Source organism: Ictalurus punctatus, chromosome 19, assembly GCF_001660625.3.
Source record: "Ictalurus punctatus breed USDA103 chromosome 19, Coco_2.0, whole genome shotgun sequence".
Classification (NCBI taxonomy): domain Eukaryota; kingdom Metazoa; phylum Chordata; class Actinopteri; order Siluriformes; family Ictaluridae; genus Ictalurus; species Ictalurus punctatus.
Window position 1 is genome coordinate 12,841,438 of NC_030434.2, and position 23,860 is coordinate 12,865,297.

The 23,860-nt window shown below is 37.8% G+C and overlaps 1 protein-coding gene across 2 annotated transcripts in view; it reads left to right on the top strand.

Moving 5' to 3' along the window:
* LOC108279828 (copine-8) overlaps positions 1-7,754 on the top strand; it is a 130,142-nt gene extending 122,388 nt beyond the window's left edge. For both annotated transcript variants that reach the window (XM_017494340.3, XM_053688058.1), the window contains one exon: positions 2,982-7,754. In XM_017494340.3, coding sequence (XP_017349829.1) covers positions 2,982-3,170 — 189 coding nt within the window. In that variant the 3' untranslated portion in view covers positions 3,171-7,754. The remainder of the gene's footprint in view (positions 1-2,981) is intronic.
* The last annotated feature ends 16,106 nt before the right edge of the window (positions 7,755-23,860 follow it).

The window sequence follows — 23,860 nt, forward strand, 5'->3', positions numbered from 1 at the left end:
AAGTGTAGGTCTTTAGATCAAAATGTCTTTGAGACAAAAACCCATGCCATGTCAACTTTTAAAGACTTTGGTAGTGTTTATTTCAGTGCAAGCAGAGCACTTTAAAGAAAGAAATAAAGCATGTGCTCGTATGCAAAGTGTTATTTTAGTATTATGACCTCATATTTTGGCTTTACTGTTGGAATATTATTGGATCGGTTTCCGTCGGGTTAGAAAAAAAAAAAACATGTTTTCATCTCACATGGAACTTTGATTGTTGTTAGCGTGTAATATTCCTGTTTAGTAGAAATGTTTCTCATATTCCCATATTTTATGAGATTGTACCAGAGGCTGCTGTTATTGCACCTTTAATAATGTGTGCATTAGCATGTTAGAAGGCATTATGTGAGGCACAAGGCTTCAATTGTAGTGTCTGTGTTTCACTTCAGCCCCCTCAACCTCATTAGAGCAGATGGAGGGAGACTCCTACAGCCGTCTGTCTCTCTTTTTTTTTTCCTATTCCCACCTCTCTACAATCTTCTCTATTCCTTCATCTGTTCCTCCCTCCTATCTCTCTTTCTCTATCAACTGTGTGAAACCAAGAGTCGACCCCCCCCCCCCTCCCCCTTTCCCACCCAACGATTTAGCAGCCGCACTAACATGATTTCTGATCTGGTTCTTCATCATAGTGAGCCTATGAGGTATGTCAGACTGAGCAAATATTCACACTCATGCATCAGTGCATCTTACCCTGTTCCTCCTCTCAATCACAGTGCAGCTCATCTCTCTGAGTCTTAAATAAAAGCTGTAACTCTTCAGGTAATCTGGCTCTCATTTCAAAATGCTTTTAACCTGACTGCCATTGTGTGGCTGATGCCTCAGCAGTACTATTATGCAGATGCCGAATATTTTGTTCACTTAAATGCCATGTATGCTAGGTAATTACTGTTTTCAAATCAGCATTGCAAATCGTTCCATGTTCTTGTCACCAGAATCGTTTACGGCGTGTTCTATTCTCCGAGGAAGGTGTTAAAAATGGCATCATCAGTCACCATGGCTGGAGGTTTACTTTTTCAGCAAAAGTACTTTTGCACTTAAATTAAACATGGGCCCTTTTTCATCTAAAAAAAAGTCTTAATTCACATAAGCGTTTCTCATTTTAACTGCAAAAAGTGGCTTTTTGTGTGAATGTACATTTTGTGAAGAGCACAGACAATTAACAAGATTTCTTTTCTTTTCACATAGAGCTAATTAGCAGATCATTTCTTGCCTTGCGATGCTGAAAGCAAAACATCAACTTTTGGTCTTGTACAATAAAATAACCAGGGTAATTTCTCGCTTAGCCGCTCATGATTATAATGACTTCATGCAAGTGTTAACGCTAGTATAACGGTCGATGTTGTTTGTAAGTTGGAGAGGACTGAAATATCATTACCTTGTTATATTTGTCACTTCTTTCTTCTCAAGTCCTCTCATCTTGCTTCTCTATTAGAGAAAAATTAAATATTATTTAATATGTCCATGCTGTGGATTTCCAATTAAGCTTGACTAGACACTATTACATGTAAAGAAATGGTGTTTGATATTACACACTCTAAGTAGTTCATGAATTACATAAATAACTACAACTACAGCTTACAAAAGCAAATTGACAGACATAATTGGCACCTAACCTCTGACCTCAAATCACATCTCTTACATGCAGATGTAAAGGTTTCTATCTAGATTATGTTGATTTAAAAAACCTTTGTAGTATTTGTTAATAATTTGTAGTTGTTAATAATGATAAGAATAAGAATAATCATAATAATAGTAATAATAAATAACAGGAAAAAGACTAGGAGGAAGAGGAAAGGGAAGCATATTGGGAGAAAAAATGTTTTTAAGTTGACTCATAACAATGGTCCTGGGGAGTGCCATTTAATAGTTTGATTGTGTTGTACATATTTTGTTCAAAATACTTCAGTATTAGTAACCTCAGAGCAACCATGAAGTCAATACACTTATGTACACTTATGTACACACTTATGTACTACTTCATGTCATGTCAAGGAGTTTTGTTTTGCCAGTGTCATCTCTGGTTTCCTCATGATGGATCTAAATCTGCAATCAAATTTCTGCAAAGCTGCCTTGTTGCAATGTCTATTGTTAAAAGCACGACCCCAGAAAAAAAAAATCATTGCACTGAATTGAATTGAAATGATGTGGCCATTCATTTTGCACTAATGAACAAATCAGATACTCTGCAAATGCAGCTTTGTCCCATAGATCAGGGGTTCTCAAATGTTTTGCAGCCAGGGATGCTCTTAACTGTAAGAGATTTATCCAGCTATTCAAATAGGCTCATTATTCAAATGTATTCAAATTATAGCCATACCATTTTCTATTCTTGGATTTTTGACAGAAAAAAAAAATTATATATATATATATATATATATATATATATATATATATATATATATATATATATATATATATGTGTGTGTGTGTGTGTGTGTGTGTTTGTGTGTGTGTGTTTGTGTATGTATATATATATATATATATATATATATATATATATATATATATATATATATATATATATATAAAAAGTTCAATCCAGTCAAAGAGGCTATGATATCTATAATAAGAATGCAATAATAATTTATACAGCCAAAAGTTTGTAAACACCTGACTATCACACCCATACAGTGCCCTCCACTAATATTGACACCCTTGGTCAATATGAGCAAAGAAGGCTGTGAGAATTCACCTTTATTGTTTAAACTTTTGATCTTTTGTTAAAAAAAATTCACAAAAATTCTCTGCTCTTTGCTTTGGCCATATATCACAGCCCCAATGGCTATGCTTTAGACCCCATTTTGAGAACTACTGCTATAGATATTCAGCTGTTTCCACCTCTTAATGAAATCCTTTCTCCACTTTTCAACCCTAAAAACCTACATATTATCATCTTAGCCCTGCTTAACCCTAAACATCTCTGTTTCTCTGTTCACTGACAGTTTGTCCCGTTTCGGGATTACATTGACCGAACAGGGAACCACATCCTCAGCATGGCGCGGCTGGCAAAGGATGTGTTGGCTGAGATTCCGGACCAGTTCCTGTCCTACATGAGGACCAGAGGCATCAAACCATTACCCGCTCCGCCTCCATACACACCGCCAGGACAGCCCCTACAGACCCAGATCTGACCCGCTCTCATTCGTGTCTCTCTATTTCTCTCTTAATCTCCCAATGATGTGGAGGGGCACTTCTCCCCCTTCTCGATCTGTCTCTCTCTTACGTTGCACTATAGGCACTGGAAGGATGAAGACACAGCGGCCAAACAGGGCCAGTGAGGCCTGATTTACTTCCATTACAAGCGTTCTTCTGTCAGGGTCTCTCTCTCTCTCTCTCTCTCTCTCTCTCTCTCTCTCTCTCTCGCTCTCTGTCAGAGCCTGGCTTATCTCTTGTAGCCTCACTAAAATGGACTGAGCTTGACCTTTGTTCGGGCTCGCTGTAGGACTGAAGAAGAAAAGAAGGGATCAGTTGACATCGTTTCTTGGAGCTGCATGCTTTTCCAGGTGAAGGGCCGAGGTTCTGCTTCCTCTGGCCACAAATCACACTCGACTGTTGTAAATAACTTTGGAAACTGATCATTTCCTTTTACTTATGTATATTCCTCTCTCTCTCTCTCTCTCTCTCTCTCTCTCTCTCTCTCTCTCTCTCTCTCTCTCTCTAAGCTCTCACTCAGTGTTTACATGTTGATGATTTTCTTACTGTTGGATACTTTTATATAAGCGTAAACTTTCAGTATGAACTTTGGAATACGACTTCTATCTGCGTGTTGTCTTTTGCCACGCATGTCAGGCACTTGTTGTCACATTAATCGCATTGCATGGCATGGAGTAACAGCCAGCTCCACCTCGTGATGCATGAAGGCCATGATTGACCTCTTTCTGTTTTAGTTTCTCATTCTTTCTTTCCCTCTTTCTCAAATCATCCTGGCACAAGCATTGTGTGTGTGTGTGTGTGTGTGTGTGTGTGTGTGTGTGTGTGTGTGTGTATGGAAATTGTGTTCTGTTGTGTCAAAACTTTAGAAGCTGCTCTCAAATAAGATTTGAGACTATGAGCCCAGTGGTCAAAAACACAGATGCCATTGTTTTTCTTCCATTTCTGTCCTGTTCATATTTATCAAAACAGTACAGGTGTTTTATTGATTTGTAAATCATAAGTGTTGTTTAAAAAAAAACAGTGTTATCCTTTATCTTCATTAGAGATGCCCGAAGATGTGGATAAAAAGCACAGATCACCAATTTCACCTGAATACCGTACATGCAGGATTTAAGTGTTCGTACTACAGTATTTCTGCAGAGGAACATTTAAGACACTGGTAAGATTTGTTTCTCCCAGACACCAAGTTATTTTTAAAGCATAATTAAAAATATATATATATATAGCACATTAGGGCATTTAATTCTATGTTTTAGCCAGTGAAATCTTCCTTCTGTGCTGCACAGCCTTAAACAACACTGGATCTAAACAGAGTTCAATAAAAGATATACGAAATCAAAGATATTTTAGTAACTAGTCACACCTTAGTCTAGGAAAACAAATTTAAAATAATACTTCCAATGTGTCTGTAGTGTATGTGAGATTATCACAGACAAGAATTTCTTTAACGTTCCATGTAATGGAAGCCACTGATAAAGACAGATGATGAATTCCGTCAGTAAACATCTAAAATATGTGACTATATAAACTATTAGTGTTACACTCCAGCTTGAAATAAGAACATTTCTTTTCTAACGTAGTTATGTAGCCAGAAACTGAAACATAAACATACAGTAAAAGTACATGCTTAATTTACACCTTTGACTTTCTGAAATTGTTACAAAAATATCTTTCATATAAACTTTATATCTATTTAATTTTTTGGACTGCCCCAGCAACTGACCTTACACTTCCATAAGTGCGTTTTAACTTAATAAGGTTTTCCATTCTTTTCACAGTGTAGGAACATACCACAGACCCAGTAGATAAAGATTAATTTGAGAGAGATTCTGGAGTATTTTTATTTTTTTTTAATGAATAAGACCAGTATTTGAAATGACTGGATAATAATCTGAACTCCCCTCTTTAGTAATGTATTCATCTTATTAATATTAGTTGGCAGTTTTTATAAGGTACACCCACCATATACTGTACGGTCAGCTCCAGAAATACTGAACCTTTCACCTAAGTAAATATATTCTAAGAAAATGTTAAAAACCTTAGGAAAATTATACATATTTTTAAAATATTTTCTTGGCACCCCTAAAAATTCCTATATACTAACTGTAACCAAAAAAAAAAATTCTTTCTATTTATTTATTTATTTATTTTATTCAGCTGAGTGTTTAGGAACTCTCGAGCAGTCATCCATGACTTGACTTCCTGCTTCATTGGGGTGTGAATCTGTGGTGACAGAATATACAAATGAAGTGAGACAAAAGTGTGCCTACCTTCATAAATCAGACAATGGATATAAAAAATAGCTACACACCTGAAAATGCACATATCGACTGTTACGGCTGGTGTGCCAAAAGAAAGCCTTTTCTTCCATCCAAACACAAATGCAAGCATCTAGAATTTTCTGTATACTGCTGGTTCTGGGAAACCAAAAGAAATATTTTTGACAACATGGATGGTGTGTTTGGCACAGACGGATTTTTCAATAGAAAATATAGCAACTAAACCCCACTGTAAGTATGGTGGAGGATCTATGATGATGTCGGACTGTTATTACTCCAAAGGCCGTGGCAACCATGTTAGGATACATGGCATCATCACTTCCTGAAGCATCAGGAGATTTAAAAAATGAAAATCTGCTTGCATTTGGCAATATGCTACAACTGGGTTGTATGGATGGATCTTCCAACGAGACAACAATCCAAAAAAATTCACCCAAATCCACACAAAACCGTTCAGCGATGCTTTACACATGGCCATCCCAGCCTGACCTAAACTCCTCTGAAAATCTGTGGGGTGAGCTGAAGACATTGTACAGCATGCTAAATGTAGGGATGCCCAATATTTCACCCATCCCACATTTGACTAAGGATGTCAATAATTCTTGAGCCGACTGTAGAAAATTGTTGTAGGTATACAATTACTGACTGTAGCCCTATCTGTCATCCCTTCTCTACCCTGTCTATCAATGGAAAGGGAGCACTACTGACCAGATATTGGACAGATAGACCTGTTAGTAATTGTACACCTATAAAGTGCATCAATATGGTAGATGTACCTAATAAAACGTTCAATGAGTGTAGATACAAGTTTGGTGTATCTAATTAACTGGAAACTGTGTATTTCTAAACTATATTAATCAAGTCTGTGAATCCGTGTATTATCTCCCTACGTCAGGCTCTGACTGGATTTCTGCTTTACATGAGCCTTGATTTCAATTAAAAAAAAATCGAATTTTTCAGTTCTTTCAGTTCAAACAAGTGTAGTTTTGAAGGGTTATTATGTTTCAAGTAGCATTAAGGCATTATAATGAATTGCCTTTAAGCATTGAATGATAATTAGTGACCAATATTTGTCTTTTTTTTAAGTCATGTCTCAGGCTCAGGTTTTTTGTTTTATTTTTGTTTTGTTTTGTTTTTTTTTTACAGAAAAAAAAGAAGAAAGCCAGACAGAGTTCAGGCCCCTTAGCTAGTCATGAAATAATGTGAACGACACAATATGTAGCAAATGGAATTTCAAGACAAAAATGAACGCCTCACCAAATTTAGCTGGGTTTTTTTCCCCTGTTCTGTAGTCACAGACTAGCATAGCTAGTGTAGCTGAGTGTTTTGGGTGACAGCCGCATGTCCTCTGGTTCTATCATGTAGCTCGCTGAGTAGGAGCTTGGATCGCGAGTTACTTTCTCACTTAATTAGTATTATGTAGTATTGTGTTAGTAATAAGAATTTAATGGCGGATCTGCCATTAATTGCAATCAGGAATTTATACGGTGAAGAACTGATTTACAGTCTTACACAGAGCTTTTTTTAAAAGCTTCATAAATACAAATCTTATATAAACTACAGGCCATTAGAGTTCAGAGGAGTGTTGTATGTATGTATGTATATGTGTGTATGTGTGTGTATGTGTGTGTGTGCGTGCATGTTGCAAACACTAACACTAGGAGTACCAGCTGAGATTTTTCTGTGCTCCTCAGTCCAACTATGGTTCGCAACGCCGCAGCTTCGCCAAGCTCAACCACATTACTGTGTGTGTGTGTGTGTGTGGTGCATGAGTGGTGGTGGTGACGGATTAATCTGACAGGATTCATCAGAGGTGTGATTTCATTCACATGAACTCTTGTTTACTGAAAATATCCAAATATATTGTATGCTTGTCATATCTTATTATATAATGTGCACTATGTTTGCATGTACAGTTTTAAATGAGATGAACTAGTTTTTTTTTTGTTATTAATAGAGTGTTTTTTGGGGAAAACTGTTTTAAAATTGTCATAATATCTGTACAAAATGGCCTTAATCTCTCACTGAATTCTTGGAATCGTGCAATGCCTTCAGATATGAATTGTTCTATATTTTGTGTCGGTGTAGAATTGCTTTCTAGTGTATATTCTCTTTGCACAGATTCATGTATGGGGAAAAAAAAACATATTGTACTTTTTGCTAATCAGTTATTAATCAGAGAAAGCATGATTGCAGTACTGAATGTCTGGTAAATCCATATGATTAAATAACTATTTCTGTATCAAAGTATCGATTTTGGAATAAACATTCTTACTAAACACAGTGCAATTAAAGGCTCCTGTTCTGTTTTGTGCACCCTCCACTCTTTAAGGTACAAGCCATTTAAATTGAACCTCAGATGTACAACAGTGTACCAAAAGTACCAAATCGGGACATGTGGGTGGAGCTAGAAAGAGTGCAGAGCACTGAATGGCAAAACCTGACTGTAAAGAAATCATCACTAGCCGTCAGCCATGTCAGATGATCATTATTATAATAAAGCATTATGCTTTTGTCTCAAATATAATGCTCCACAATTTGTTACTCTGTGTAGTGGCATACTATTTCAAACAGACTGATTTAGGATGTGACCTAGCTAGTTAGAATCACATTTCTTCCACTGCATATGGCACAGCAACCTTCTGTAATAGTGTCTGATAATATTCTCATTTGAGTGCAACAGAAAACCTGGCGTTCCAAACCATTCGTCCATCAACCGATCAGGAAGTTATTTGTCATATCTTCAATATCAATATTGTCATATTTCACACTGTTAGCTAACATGCTCATATCTGGCCAAGTAGGGTGAAGTAATGGAAGGTTAGATTTGAAGAAGCAGGGCTTTGTGAACATGACCGTGGACTTGAGATAGGTCAAGGAGTTAACATATCATTTCAACATTTTTCTAATTCACCTTGAGAGCTAATTCTACCGAAAACACTTGGGAAATTGTCATCCCACTACCTCCACAGATACTCTTGTGTAATGAGAAATAAACAATGTTTTGGATTGAGATTAGTGGCAAGCATTTTGTCGATCTGATCTACAGAAATCTAGAATGCTTTATCCAATTAATTATTACTGATCTATCTTAATTAATGGTTACTTATGTATATAATTAAAGTTTACTCTTACTATCGCTGTACCTGTGGTGCAGTCAAGATCTACTCAACTATACTCCCAGTACTTAGTTTTTTTATGTACTTTATTGTGGGAAATGCAAGAATAATGCTCATAGTACAATACAGGGATCAATACACATACAGGCAACATCAAACTAGAGCGATCCAGCTGCAAAACTATAATGCTCAGAAACTCAATCTTAAAGAATAAGACTCGCAGTGAGACAAAGGAACATGAGGGAAAATATAGACAAATAAACTCATGGCCAGAATTAAGAACAGGTGCAAATAAATGGGAAATAAAACAATGACAAGACAGGGTTGAAACAGGACCAAAACAAAAGCACATGGCAAACACAAAACCATATGTGGTGCTAGCTACACTAGGAAACACATTATTGACCACGTTTACATGGACAGCAGTAATCTAATTATTGACCTTATTCTGAATAAGACAATATTGTGATTAAGGTGTTTATATGAGTCGCTTTTAGAATATTCCTTTCACGTTCCTGTTTTACGTTATAGAACATAGAGCGATTAACGGCACACGTCATTACGTCCCCACGCCACACCGTCTGACGTTCCCTCCAGAATTTCACGTATGGACATACAGTTGGTCTTCGTTATGGTACCGTATACAGTTTTGGGTGTTTCATTTTTAATTTTACGAATGTTTCAAGTGCGGTTAATTATTTGTCATGCTGTACGTGTAAATAGACGACTGCTTGAAGCCGTGGGCTGATTACCGCCTACTTACCGTCTATATAGTAGCTGAGATACATGTAGTTCACCTATTCTATAGCAGGTAAGTACGCGGTTCGGGATGCAGCCGTACTCTCGTTTGCCGTCAAACGGGTGAGCACTGCCGTGTGTGTACGTGTCCTGTCACAAAACGCGGTGAAAACTCCCACATGACGTTAATAGTGTGATTAAGGTGTGTACATGTCTGTAATGCACTTCCATAATGCGACTAAAACAGGAATACTCCACACGTCTTAATTCCATTTGTGTTTACTTCGAGTATGACTTTAATCGGATTAAGGCCATCAATAATCGCTGTTTACATGCTAGTTTCTTAATCAGAGTATCGTCTTAATATCGGATTATTGTTGTCCATGTAAACGTAGTGATTGTCCACTGAAGATATTTGTGACAACTGTTTCAAAGAAATATGGAAATTGTTCTTCAAGGGTAGATAAAATGTTATGCATTCTTTACTAATTAAGCATGTTCCACTTGGAATGCACTCTAATAGGAAACACTCTTGTAGGGTAAACCTTTAATGGGGTTTGATTTTTGGGTTTTGGTTTTCTCTGTAACAGAATGCATTGTGTATTGTGCAAAATCTGTAAGCCTGTATCGGACTAAGCTTACACTTTTCCCTCGCATTAAGCCACGAATGTGCTGTATAGAACAATTATTACTACTGACACCTTTCACCATTAACATCTTACTGACTTTCACAGAGAAGTCAAATACAGGGAGGGACTAATTATATTATAGTATGTGTACCCTGAAAGCTAGAGTTTCGTTCAGATGTATTAAATCAAGTGGCTTCACTTTAGTCTTTTTCTTTGTCTCTCTTTGTCCCATGCACTGGAAACCCACTACAAATAATTACTGTTTTTCCAAGAGACTGTGACGCACTAATTGCATGAGGAGAGCACTGACTCGCTGCCAAGCTCCAATTATATACATACGCTGAGTGACCTGTCCTGCCAAAAGGACATAGGGGGTCACTAGGATCTTTCCCTCTGTGATCACATCAGTGCATGGGCTTAAGAAAAGTATGGCTTTAATAAATAGTTTCTGTCAATCATACAAAAACACCCTGTAATTCCACACCTGTTCACACAACCACACTTATTACAGTTATTGCTTTTATATACAGTGCTTTGCACTATGCATCAAGCATGTATAGAGACTGCTGTACTGTTACCCAATCTTTTAAATGATGTGATATAATCCAGCAACCTCTGGTTCCAACTTCGCTAGTGATCCAATTCAGAGTTAATAATAATAATAATAATAACAATAATGATAATAATAATAATAATAATAATAATAATAATAATAATAATAATAATGAGTATTTATTGGTCACGTATACATTACAGCACAGTGAAATTCTTTTCTTCGCATACCCCAGCATGTCAGGAGGTTGGGGTCAGAGCTAGTCAATTAGTTTGACCAGAAACTGTGATTGCTGTGAACTTTTAATGGCCCATTTTTGTTTGTGTAGAGACATGCAGTATCAGTAGTGCTTTCCTTTTAATTTGATGCTTCATATTACCTTCATTAGCAACAACTTTAAAGAAGATAAGCGTTGCAATTTGCTTTTTAATATGAAGTATGTTTGGGCTGTATGACAGAAATGTTGTAGCAGTGCTATGTCCTATTTGCTTTCCAGATCTAGTAGCCAGTCAGCATTCAGCCAAAATATCACTACACTAAATGTAACTGTATCTTAAATTTAGAGTACGTTTAATTGCTTAATCTCAAGCACTGATCTCACTAATGCACCTGTGGCTGAATGGGCAAATCCCCACAACCACATTCCCAGAACAGTGAGGGCTATTATAATCTGGAATGGGATGTTCAATAAGCACATATAGGTGTGATTGGGTCAGGTGTCCACAAACTTTTGGCCATGTATTGTATGCTGTTCACATTGAATTTAAATAAATGTGCATTTTCTATAATGTAATAAAATGTTAACTTTTTATGAGAAGAACCACACCAAGGTACATTACACACCAGTGCCAATTTTTGCTTACATTGGGTGGGTGTCTATCTCAAGTTTTCGGATGCGTCAGTCATAAAGCGAGCAACGTATACAGTGCGTTTAACTCTGGTACGTATTTTCATCAGGTATGACAACCGGCCGTGAATCCTGATGCTCATGGGGTTTGATGATCAGGATAGAACTTGTTAAACTGTTTACTTTCCAGCCTGTAGTCAGCTCTATCTGCTTGCTGATCAGAGCTGAACACAGAAACAGTGAAGGGAAAAGGAAGCCAATCAGAATACAGAGCAACTAGCCTGGCAACCTGAGATTTAATCATATCCTTTCAGTGAACAGAAACAAGCCCACTGATTACTGAAATGCCTTTTCTAATCCCTTAGCTGCAATAGCAGGGAAAAATCTTAGTTAATGCAGTCAGGTTGAGTTCTCTCTGCACACAGAACACAATATAACAAGCCATGACATTATCTCACAGTCATGCCACAAATGCCACATATGATTATGATAGATTTATGGAAGCAGAATTGGTTTATTTCTCTATTAATCAACCAAGGAAGGTACTCTTGAACATCTCACTAATCTCATATTGTTGTTATGTAGTTAATATAGCTTTATTTGATCTCAAGGAATGAATGGTCCCTTTTCAGCCTTTTTTTATTTTTATTTTTTCAGGTTTTTGCTGCCGGAAGTGGTCTTTCGGGTAGTCACGTCTGGTAATACAATAACAACAATGCAGTGAAAGAAAGCCAAATTGAATTGAATACAATATACAGTCCCCTCTGAAAGTATTGGAACGGCAAGGCTGATTCTTTTGTTTTTGCTACACAGTGAATACATTTGGGTTTGAGCTCAAAAGATGAATATGAGACGACAGATCAGAATTTCACCTTTCATTCCTGATATTTACACATAGATGTGTTAAACAACTTACAACATGGCAACTTTTGCGGCATTTTTTGGTGAGCAAAAGTATAGGAACAGCTGCATCTTCATGTAAATAACACCTAATATTTGGTTGCGTATCCCTCGCTTGCAATAACTGCATCAAACCCGTGACTCACTGACATCACCAAACTGTTGTATTTTTTGTGTGCGTGTGTGTGTGCGTGTTGCTTTCCAGGCTTTTACTGCAGCTACTTTCAGTTGTTGTTTGTCTTTGGGGAGTTTCTAATTTCAGTCTCTGTCTCAGGAGTTGAAAAGCTGCTCAACTGGGTTAAGGTCTGGCGATTGAAAACCTTCCACTTTTTCCCCCGATAAAGTCCTTTGTTGAGTTGGCAGTGAAAGTGAAGTGAAGTGAAGTATATGGTGTATATATATATATATATATATATATATATATATATATATATATATATATATATATATATATATATAAATAAAACTTTTCTAGTTACTTTTCATCAATGAGAACTTCAGTTAACATTACAGAGTATTCTCCAACCTTTCTGGAAATATCTTCGATGTGTAGTCACAATGTTTGGTTTTCATATGGCAAGCCAAGATTCACCCCAGAAAGAATTACTTAAACTCAAGTACTGTGTGTGTCGAACAAAGACAAAATGAGCTGGCCCAATGCCACTCTTCACCAGCGTTGTTCAGTCCTGCCATATGGCTTCTGAGTGAACCTCTATAGCTAATTTGGAGGTTTATGGCTAAGCTCCAAATATTAATTGAACAAAGTGTCCATTTGCACCCAGCTGAAAAAATCTTTTTGTACCCTTAAACATCACAAACAGAAGTGTGCAATTGGCAGGTACATCTAACAAAATTAGCTAAGCTAGCCAGAAACCTACTCAGCACTGCACTAATGTTGACAACACAGTAGTCAGGTTGGCTAATGTTATGTTTCCAGCAGTAGCCAAGTTTTCTAGCCAGCTAGCTAATAATGTAAAAGTACAGTGCTGTGAAAAAGCATTTGCCCCATCTTGATTTCTTCTTCTTGTGTGTTTTCTCATACTAAATAGTTTTAGATCTTCAAATGATATGCAGCATAAAACAAAGGCAACCTGAGTAAACACACAATACAGTTTTTATTTTTTTTATTAAAGCAAACAAAAAAAAAAGTTATCCAACACCTATCAATGTGAAAAACGAACAACCCCCCCCCACCCCCCCACCCCCATCTTCAAATCTGGTTGTGCCACCTTTATCAGCAATAACTGCAACCAAATGCTTCTAATAACTGGAGATCAGTCTTTCACTTACTTCTAGGATTTACTCCTATGCTTTGGATCATTGTCTTGCTGCATAATCTAGTTGCGCTTTTCACCTCGCCACACTTTCATGGATGCCATTTTTGCCCAGAGTCTTTCTGATAGTGGAGTCATGAACAGTGACTTTTACTGATGCAAGAGAGTACTGCAGGTCCTTTGATGTTGACCTTGCCTCTTTTGTTGCTTCCTGGATGAGTAGTTGCTGTGCTCTTGGAGGAATTTTGGAAGATTGGCCACTTCTGGTAAGGTTCACTACTGTGTTGAGTTTTCCATTTGGAGATAATGACTCTCACTCTGGTTCTTTGGAGTCCCAGAGCCTTTGAAATAGCTTTGTAAACCTTCCCAGACTGACGTATTTCAATCACCTTCTTCCTCATCATTTCTGGAATTTCTTTCAACTTTGGCATCGTGTGTTACTGCGTAAGACCTTTTAACCAACTTCACGCTGTTGAAAAAGTTCTATTTAAGTGTTGATGTGATTGAACAGGGTTTGCAGTAATCAGGTCTGGTTGTGTCTAGTCCAGCTGAACCCCATTATGAATGCAGTTTCATAGATTTGGGGAATTAGTAACTATGGGGGCAAATACATTTTCACACAGGCCCAGTTAATATTGGATTATTTTTGCTTCAATAAATAACATTATCATTTACAAACTGTATTTTGTGTTAATTCAGGTTGCCTTTGCTTTATCTTAGATTTTGTTTTAATTTCTGGAGCAATTTAGTATGACATATACACAAAGCCAGAAGAAATCAGCAATTACGTTTGCACAGCACTGTATATCATGTAATTAAAACCAAGCACTACCTAGCATTAAATTCCTGAAGTTATCTAGCTTCCTAGCAAATCTCACTAATGGTTTACACGGTTGCGATATTGTATTGTGTTACTAGTCAAGGTCACTGGCAAACTAGATAAAATAAGGCTAACTATTGTGTAATTCAAATCATCAGCTAAGTTTGCTGGCAAGTAAGCTAACATTAGCTATCTAATAGCCAAATTCACTAACAAGTGTTAGCCCTGAGATTAGTAATTACTAAATTGGGTGCAAATAGGATGCACTGTCACTTTTACCCAGGTGCAAATAGGTTCTGCCTTTCTATTTTCACCAGAGTGCAAAGTCCATGTCTTAATTTTACATTTGCATACTATTTCTAGAGAATTTTAGCTTAGATTAGATAAAGGTGCCTGTACATATCTCAACAAAAAATACAAACACACCAAACTGAACAAAATTTATGTTACTTCAATCTCAGAAAACTAATTATGTGGACACACCGGCATCTCTATTGTTAATTCCCTCTTGCAGTAGCATTCAGATGTACTAGCCTAGACACTTGGGTGCATGTACATGTTTGTTGGGGTCGCGGTTTTGGTGTAATGATGTAGGCAGGCATTAGCCTAGTAACAGGGGGATGAGGTAATGTATTAAATAAAGTCACTGCATGATCTGTATAATTATGTTGATTAGTGTGACACACATGCATTTGGGTGGATGCAATACTGTAATGGCATAAACGTCTTCATTTAACGATTTAAGGCACAATCTAGCCAATATTTCCAGGTTAACTTAAAATATCATTATGACAGTTCCACTAAAAAAAGTTATCTTTTAAAACCATATCGACATTTTTTCTCTTCCTCAAGTAGAGCTTCAGTGGTTCATTGGCTGTTACCTCAATATCCCGATGCTCAGAGTGTAGCTAGATGACTTGTAGCTTTCAAACAGAAAACGGGAAAATATTCATCAATATCAGTTATGACTGAGCATTACTCGTACTGTTATTATTGTGCAAAAATGTTTTTTTTAAAAATCACTGTGGTTTTTTTGAGAACTATAGTTAATGTATAAAATCTGAACTGATTATGTAACTGTTTTGTAAACAAGAATACTTGGTTTTGGGTGTTATGTATGTAGTGTTTGGGGAACAGTAGATCTGTCGGTGTGTGTGTGTGTGTGTGTGTGTGTGTGTGTGTGTCTGACAGTTTGAGTGTCAGACAGTGCAGGTCATTTTTACCCATTACACTGACATCAATCTGGATGACCCACATATTTCACTCTGTGCTACTGTCACATTGTGCTGCTACATGATATTACCTTTTACAAGCCTGAGGACACCAATCCCTCCCACACACCCCCACACACACACACACATGCACACACACTCCACAGAAGAGAAGTGGAATCTAGTGGAACGCTGCATTTTGTAAAGTGTGTAGGCGTGATGTACAGATGCGGTGTCAGGGTGGTTGACATGAAAATGAAATGTATGAGGACAGAGACACTCAACTGCACTGCTGAAATGTAAATTAAACAGTGACAGCCAGTATTATAATTCTGTGATAACTCCACAAATGCTCTAGAGAGCAAAGCAAGCTACACAACTGTACAATAGTGAGTAATTCACGCGCGCACGCACACACACACACACACATACACACAGGAGTTCGTCCGTCGATTTCAACGAAGACCAAAGTTTAAATTTCCGCCTCCATTATGGAGAACACAAACTGGGACTCGACTTGCGCGTGAATTGGATTAAAGTGAGGAAGACTTGCGCAGCATCGGCCTCACTCTCACTTCCCGGTGACCACCATGATGCAGTGGCAAGACCGAGTCAAGATGACTGAAGATGGCCCCCAGGAATGCAATGATCGTATTGTGTACTGTTAATGGTATCACGTGTAGCGTTGTTGTACCGCCCTTATGGAACATGCATATCCTCCATGCCGCGCACAATACACTCTCTTCCTCCGAGTTTTGAACACATGCTTTTGTTGTTGTTGTTATATTGATTTGGTTTTCCTTTCCCTTTCCCCTGTTTCATGTACTATCTCTGCCATTAATCAGTCCCTCCAGGATTTAGCGATTTTGTGATCACAGAAATGAACACAATATCAAACAAACACTTGCAATTTCTAAATAAAAAAATTACAGCAGATTTGGGCTAAGATGTGTCATGTGATGTCATCACAACGTGCATTCGGTCAAAGCCCTCTTCGATTCACAAGCGTTGAGCTTGAGTACAGCTAAAAGTGCTCATTTGCCAACAAAGATAACTGCGAAAGACTTTCATGGAATTGCTGTTTCACCAATTCAAGTAGTTTTCTGCAAGAAAGCACAAATTTTGAAACAAGCCGCAAGAAAATCAAGCATTTTTGGGAACAACAATCATATATTTAAAAAAAAAACAAAAAAAAAACACGAAATCCTGTACAGACTGATTTGTTTCTCTTTACAAGTTAATCACATTATTTATATATTTCCTGGTTTTATTCCATATCTTTGCATGCTCTTCTTTCTTATTTCATCTCTTGCTGTCTTTTCTCTATGTAAATACTCTTAGTTCTTAGTTGTATTTACTTTCATTGAATCCTCTGGGCATTTGTTATCATTTATAATTGGTGGATGTGTGTCTGAGATACGTTGCTATGTCCTGTCACCTGCACCCTTCCTCTACCACTACATCTACCTCTCCCTGTGGCTCTTGATTAATTGTTTTCCAATTCACTAAACATGCTAAAGTGCTTCCCTGAATTGTTTATAAATAAATAAATATATATATATATATAATCTTCAATCCTGCTTTTCCTTTATAAATAGGTGTGAACAATTGTCCATCTAAATAACATGCTTAATATAGTGTTTAAACCATGACAACAGTGTATTATTTATAAAGTTGCATTGTACAGAATGGAGTGTTATACAATCCATGACAGTGTATAATTAATTGGAGTCGAAGCTCTGCAGTTTGTATGTATCAGGTGAATGTTGGCTAAGGATTTTTCCAAAAATTTCGGTATGTTAAAATACCGTTTGTGTTTAAAGTAGGAGAATTTGTATGGTAGTGATTGGTAGGGGGGAAAAAAAAGCTGTAAAGCAATGAAAATCTGTTTACCACTTCTACTACTAGCTTTGTGATGATTTTTTCTATTTCTTTTTTAAAGTAAGCCATGCACAGAGAAAAAAAAAATGCTTGTTAGCAACTGGAAAAACATGACACCTTAAATCCTGCTGTGTAGGACATTTGTAAGTGATGTGGAATGTGTCCAGTGTGACAGCAGGTCGGCAGGGACGACAGAAAGAATTGTAAATGATTCTGCACTGGTAGACATGATGAACAGATGCCACACTGACTGACACCATCCACTTTCCTGCATATGCGTGTGTGTGTGTGTGTGTGTGCGCACAAGTATGTGTCTGTAGACTAAGTCTATCGTGATGGTGACCTAAAACAATTTCCAGCAGCTAACCACTGGGCAACCGTGTCATCACAAAAAACAAACCAGGGATGGCAATGCCCAAGGAGCCACAGGAAGAGACTCTGGTCCAAAGCATAACAGGCTTTGATAAAAAAAAAAAGAGGGAGAGAGAGAGATTCCGAATGTCCCCTGCTGGTTTGAAGTCTCAGATCAGTCTCAGCTGAAAACCCCAGCAAAAACAAACTGGCTAATAAAACATACTTCTTCTAATCTTACTGCAAGCCTGCCCAAGCAACAACAGAAGACTGAAATCAGAAACTAAGAAAATGCCCTGGTCTTATTTGTATGCTCAGATAGCCGTACACTGTCCCTACTTAATGCAGAATACTTCAGCATTTTTTAACCTAATCTCTATTCACCACATCTGTAATATATGTGTGATTACCGCAGACAAGATTTATGACTTGTACTGAAAAAAGGAACAAAAACTATTTACCCGAAACTCTGTTGTAATGAAAGCCTAAGGACAGTTCCATCATTAAATGTCTACGCAAAACTCAGGAACAGGTTCTTCCCATCAGCTGTCAACCTTCTGAACTCTGAACTCAGACACCCCCACTCTGGCCTATGTTTAAAAAAAAAAAAAAAAAAAACCTGTACTGTACAATATTAAGTCTCTTTACACTCTTAAAAACCAGTTGTCTCTTGTCATTTGCACAACCATGGTATTTGTCCTTACACCACATTCTCAACCTTTCCTCATTGGACATGTACTGACTAATTACTACATGCCATCTGTATAGTTACCTGATGGTCACCTGACACTTTCAGGAGTACGTCAGCATTTTTCAAACTAATCTCTTTTCCCCACATCTGTAAAGTATGTGTGATTACCGCAGACAAGATTTGTGACTTGTACTGAAAGAAGGAAAGAAAACCATTTACCCGAAACTCTGTTGTAATGAAAGCCTAGGGGCAGTTCCATCCACTAAACGTTTATGCAAAACATATTTTTGCAGAATGCTTTTAGGAATTCTTCAGTCAAATGTCTTTGTAAATTAAACTCTAAATTTGCATAATTCATTCTTTCAGAGATGCGACCACATTTTCAGTTTGAAGAAGTTGTCAACATATAAGGTAAATGTACCTCAGTTATTGCCTAGTCTCACAAGTAAGACCTGCTTTTGTTAAAGAGTCTGACATGCTGTGCCATGAATTTGTCCAAGAACTAACTAAAAAAGAAAAGGGACCGACTTTAAAAGAACCAACTTTATAAGGAAGCTGTCCATCCATCTGTACATTTTCCATACCACTTATCCTACACAGGGTCGCAGGGGAGCCTGGAGTCTATCACACACATTGACACACTACAGAAAATTTGAAAATGCCAATCAGCCTACAGTGTATGTCTTTGGACTGGAGGAGGAAACCAGAGTACCCGGAGGAAACCACTGAAACCAGGGGCGGATTTAGTGATTTCGGAGCCCTAGGCAAAATATAGAAATGGGGCCCTATTCAATTGTATGATATTGTTGACATTTAAAAGTTTCAGCATATGCTATTTAGCATTAATAATTAAAAACATATATAATTTGCATTTATAGGGGGCCCAAGGCGGTTTCCTATTTTTGCCTAGTGCTAAGTCCGCCCCTGCCTGAAGCGCTGGGAGAACATGCTAACGCCACGCACGCAGGGCAGAGGCAGGATTCAAACTCCCAACCCTGGAGGTGAGCGGCGTCAGTGCTAACCACTAAGCCACCATGCCCTTAAAGGAAGATGCCATTGGTGATTGTTTTTTTTTTTCCTTTACAAAAAACTCTTAATGAACCTTATAAAATGTATATTTAGTCTTGCTCTGAAAAGCTCAATAAAATCATGATTTTCAAGTTTGCTTTAGTGGTGCTTTTATGTGCACATACCATCCGGTGCAGAAAAGCCAAACGGATGGCAACCCGTAAGATTCTAAATCCTGTGGCTAGAAAAGTGTACCACAGGTATCACCAAGTAAATCACTTTTTACTGTATTGCTCCGATATGGAGTGATCTTAAGACCTTAAATATCTTTCATCTCTCTTTTTTTAAGCTGGTTGACAGGATTCATCAACTGCCCTTAGACTTCCATTGTATATGCATTTCAAGTAAATAGGTTTTCCATTTATATCTCATCATAGGTAAGCGTGAAAATTTTTTGTGTGTGTGTGTGTTTTATAATCACATATACACTACAGATGCTGTAGATAGATATTATATTTAAAATCACCAGAGTATTCCTTTAATATGCCATTAGAGCATGAAATAGGATGAGACATATACAATTCTCACCCATAACATCTACAGACTAATGTGTAATAGGTGTGCAGGATTGATGCACACTCATTTGAAAGAGAACTTGTTCGTTTATGTGTGCTCTTGCTCAGGCTACAGTACACTAAACATTTCCCAGAAAAGCCCTTCCAATCAGGACTCGGTCTAAACATAGCGCCTTAAATATTTAATACTCATGTATAGGTTGTGACCTCTGTAGCAAACATGCCACATGCTGAACTCCAAACGCTCATACACTGAGCAGGAATGGTACATTTAGACTTGGGTGATATTAATAGCATCAGTACAGCTGCTACTCCAGCCCACACACACTTCCAGAAGTGTACACACACACACACACACACACACACACACAAAACGTAGCTGTGTCGAGGGATGCTCTGCCCTTGGTAGGGGACTTTGGTAAAGCAGAGTTGTCCTTTTGTCCTTGATTGGGAGGTTGTTAGAGTCACAGCATCAGAGCTCCTGTTTCTGCCAGGACTTTCTTCCTAATTAGCCAGTTTGCTTGCTTTAAACCAAAGTTCTCCTCCCTGCTGAGATTATTACCATTAGCTTACATAGAGACACAAAAACACATTCACTGCTGGGTGTTTATGAAGTGACAGACAGCAGGAGATTTAAACACTGTTTTTTTTTCTTTTTCTTCTTCTTGAAATTGGACAAGTCAAATCTAGCCTGATGTCAACACCACTGAAAATGTGTGCAGATAATTATCTGGGATATGATTTATATGACTCCATGGGGGCATTTCTTTGTGGGATTATGACATCTGTGTCTTCTGTTCTCGTCAATCATCACTACTGCTTTCGATTGGAGATTTGTCTGACCTAATTGGTTTATCCATTAATAATGGTTAATGTATACAAAGAACAACAGAACTACAGACTTCTAAACTCGATGCTACGTTCTGTTCATCACTTTGATCTAATAGAGGACCAAAACCAGAATATATCAGACAAGAAGCAAGACAAGTTAGTTCCTGTTATCATTCATGTTATAGCAACTGCAAACAGTTGCTGCCTCACTAGCCTCTGGGGTTTTTTTTCTGTCTATTGAAATTTATTTTAAAAACGCAGCTTATCATATTAGCGACAAACTGGGAAGTGCAAGACTGTCCCAACGCTCTAAATTTCTGTTTCCTACCCTTGAGCCGAACTCAAATACTTCCACCCAGTTGCCCCACCAATCCCATACACCACCAAAGAGGTTTGACTTTTGATCAAGGTGATATTTTTATTCATACACCTGTATATTTCGTGGAGCAATTTAACCATTGTACAGCACATCGACTCTGTGTGTTTTCTGGTAGTTCTTAGAAAAATCAGCAGGCGATTGTTACGGAGAACGGTGCGCGGTTTGCAGCTGTTCGGCAGAAAGATTGAGTGGGTGGAAATACCGGATGGCAAAGGGAGATCTCTTTCTATAGAGGACATTTAGAGTGTTATTTATTGGGATTATGATGGGCGTGTCCATTGTACACCTATGGCCTATTTTCTTTGGTCCAGAGTGATGCTTTGACAGGTTATGTCCATCCATCCATCCACAACCGCTTACTCCTTTTCAGGGTTGTGGGGGAACCTGGAGCCTATCCCAGGGAGCATCGGGCACAAGGCGGGGTACACCCTGGACAGGGTGCCAGTCCATCACAGGGCACAATCACATACACACTCACACACCCATTCATACACTACGGACACTTTAGACACGCCAATCAGCCTACCATGCATGTACCACCATGCAGCCTACCATGCATGTCTTTGGACTGGGGGAGGAAACCCCTGCAGCACGGGGAGAACAAGCAAACTCCGCACACACATGGTCCCGGCGGGAATCGAACCCTGGACCCTGGAGGTGTGAGGCGAACGTGCTTATTCTCAGGCGATCTTAAATTTTAATATGTTAATATTTGACATTTGTTAAATCTTGTTATGTAAACAAACAAACAAATAAATAAATAAATCCGCGATAGTGGAGATGAGTGGTGGAGAATGTTGAGCACTGGCTATTCTGAAATTTCTACAAAAATCAACATCTGTTCTCTGACCTTTTCAGATGTGGATGATGTTATAATCTTAAAAGGCCATAAAGTGTTCTAGGTTGTGACTTAAAGCCGAATATTATGGTTAAGAAATGTATAATAAGAAAGCGAATATTTGAAAAGAGTGTTTACGTTGTAGCTCAAGAAGAGCAATGACATTTTAGTGTAGAAAAATAACAGCACTAATTAACCATGTGTTAATGAATGAATTAACCATATGTTCCACTTTTTAAGATTTTTTTTTTTTTTTTTATAGAGAATCAGCCACATAAACATGCTACATGTCATGTACTAATGAGCTCTCTATTTATCCACTTTATCCACTTCATTAAAGAGTAATGTATTGCTAAGTGACAGGGCATGTGGGAAGATAACAAATGTGAGAACACGAGAGTTTGCAATTAAATGAGGATAGGAGAGAGCAAAGTCACGATCGTGATCTCTGATGTGATTGTTAGCTGCACCTGTAAATTCTATGCATGCACGAGTCAAAGTCTGGCCTTAGGCTTTGCATTAATTGTGCGTTCCTGGATGCTGGTTGGAATGAGGATGTTTCGGCAAGTGAGTCATTTGCTGCGTTTTAGCTATATGTCAAATTGTGGGGGAAAATACAAAAAAAAACAAGTTTACCTTTCTCTCTCTCTCTCTCTCGCTAACACACAAATTCATTATTAAACCCTTTCTTCCATTTATCTATACACTCCCTATTAATACTCGGCGTCATCTTCTGGTTAAGAAACTCCACAGCCCGATTCTACCAGTATTTCCATGTCTTAAACATTTCACGCTGCCCCTTAAAAATTACACCAGTGGAGAATTTGTACTGTATGTCATTACTCTTCCAAAGCAAATAAAAGATAGTATCTCTTGTGCTTCGGATGGACATAATATCCATGTGTCCTATCAAATCTCTGAAATCAAAATAGTTAATTAGATATTTTATGGCTCTTCTTCCCATCACTAAAAACTACCCCAGACAGATATAACTGATGTCAGGAAAACGTTATACAGACGTTATATTTTTATTAACACTGTTAAATGCTTTGTGAAATAAAATGTTTGTCGCCCTCTTCCAGTTTCCTGCTTAGTAGAAGTTTCTAGAAGCTGTATCTAGGACATGGGGAAAGCACCAGAGCTCTGGGATTCGACCATGTGATAATGGCTCAGAAGAGGCCCGTAGGCACACCAAGCCTGGGTCAAAACAGGCATTTACAAAGTCACAATATTTCAGCCGAAACAGTGCGGTGCGGGATACAACAAAGAATGAATGTTTTTTACAACAAGCTTGTAATATGCTCATAATTGAACAAGCAATATATAGTACGTATTTGGCTTATTAATTAATTGTGAAAGAAGAACAAGAATGTCATCACACATGCCAAATGATTCATAATTGGTCCGAGATTTTCTCATCCGACAGTCGGGCACCGTGTGAAACCTTCTCACATCTGACAAGAGAGAATGAGATGTAATGACAAGATGGTACTGATTTCCTGTCCAGAGCTCTCTGGTACTATAAAACATATGAAGAAAAAATGTCAATAATTTTTCCTTCAGAAACTATTTCATACTGCCACCTAGTGGAAGACAGAAAGCTCTCAAGAAGGTGAGTTGGATAAGTGATGCAGGTTTATATTGTGTGGGTTACGCAGCTGGTTTCACAGCGCCGAATTCCCAAGTAGCTACAAAAGCATTAATAGAACGTTATACACAGTTGTGAAACAAAAATAGGCAATAA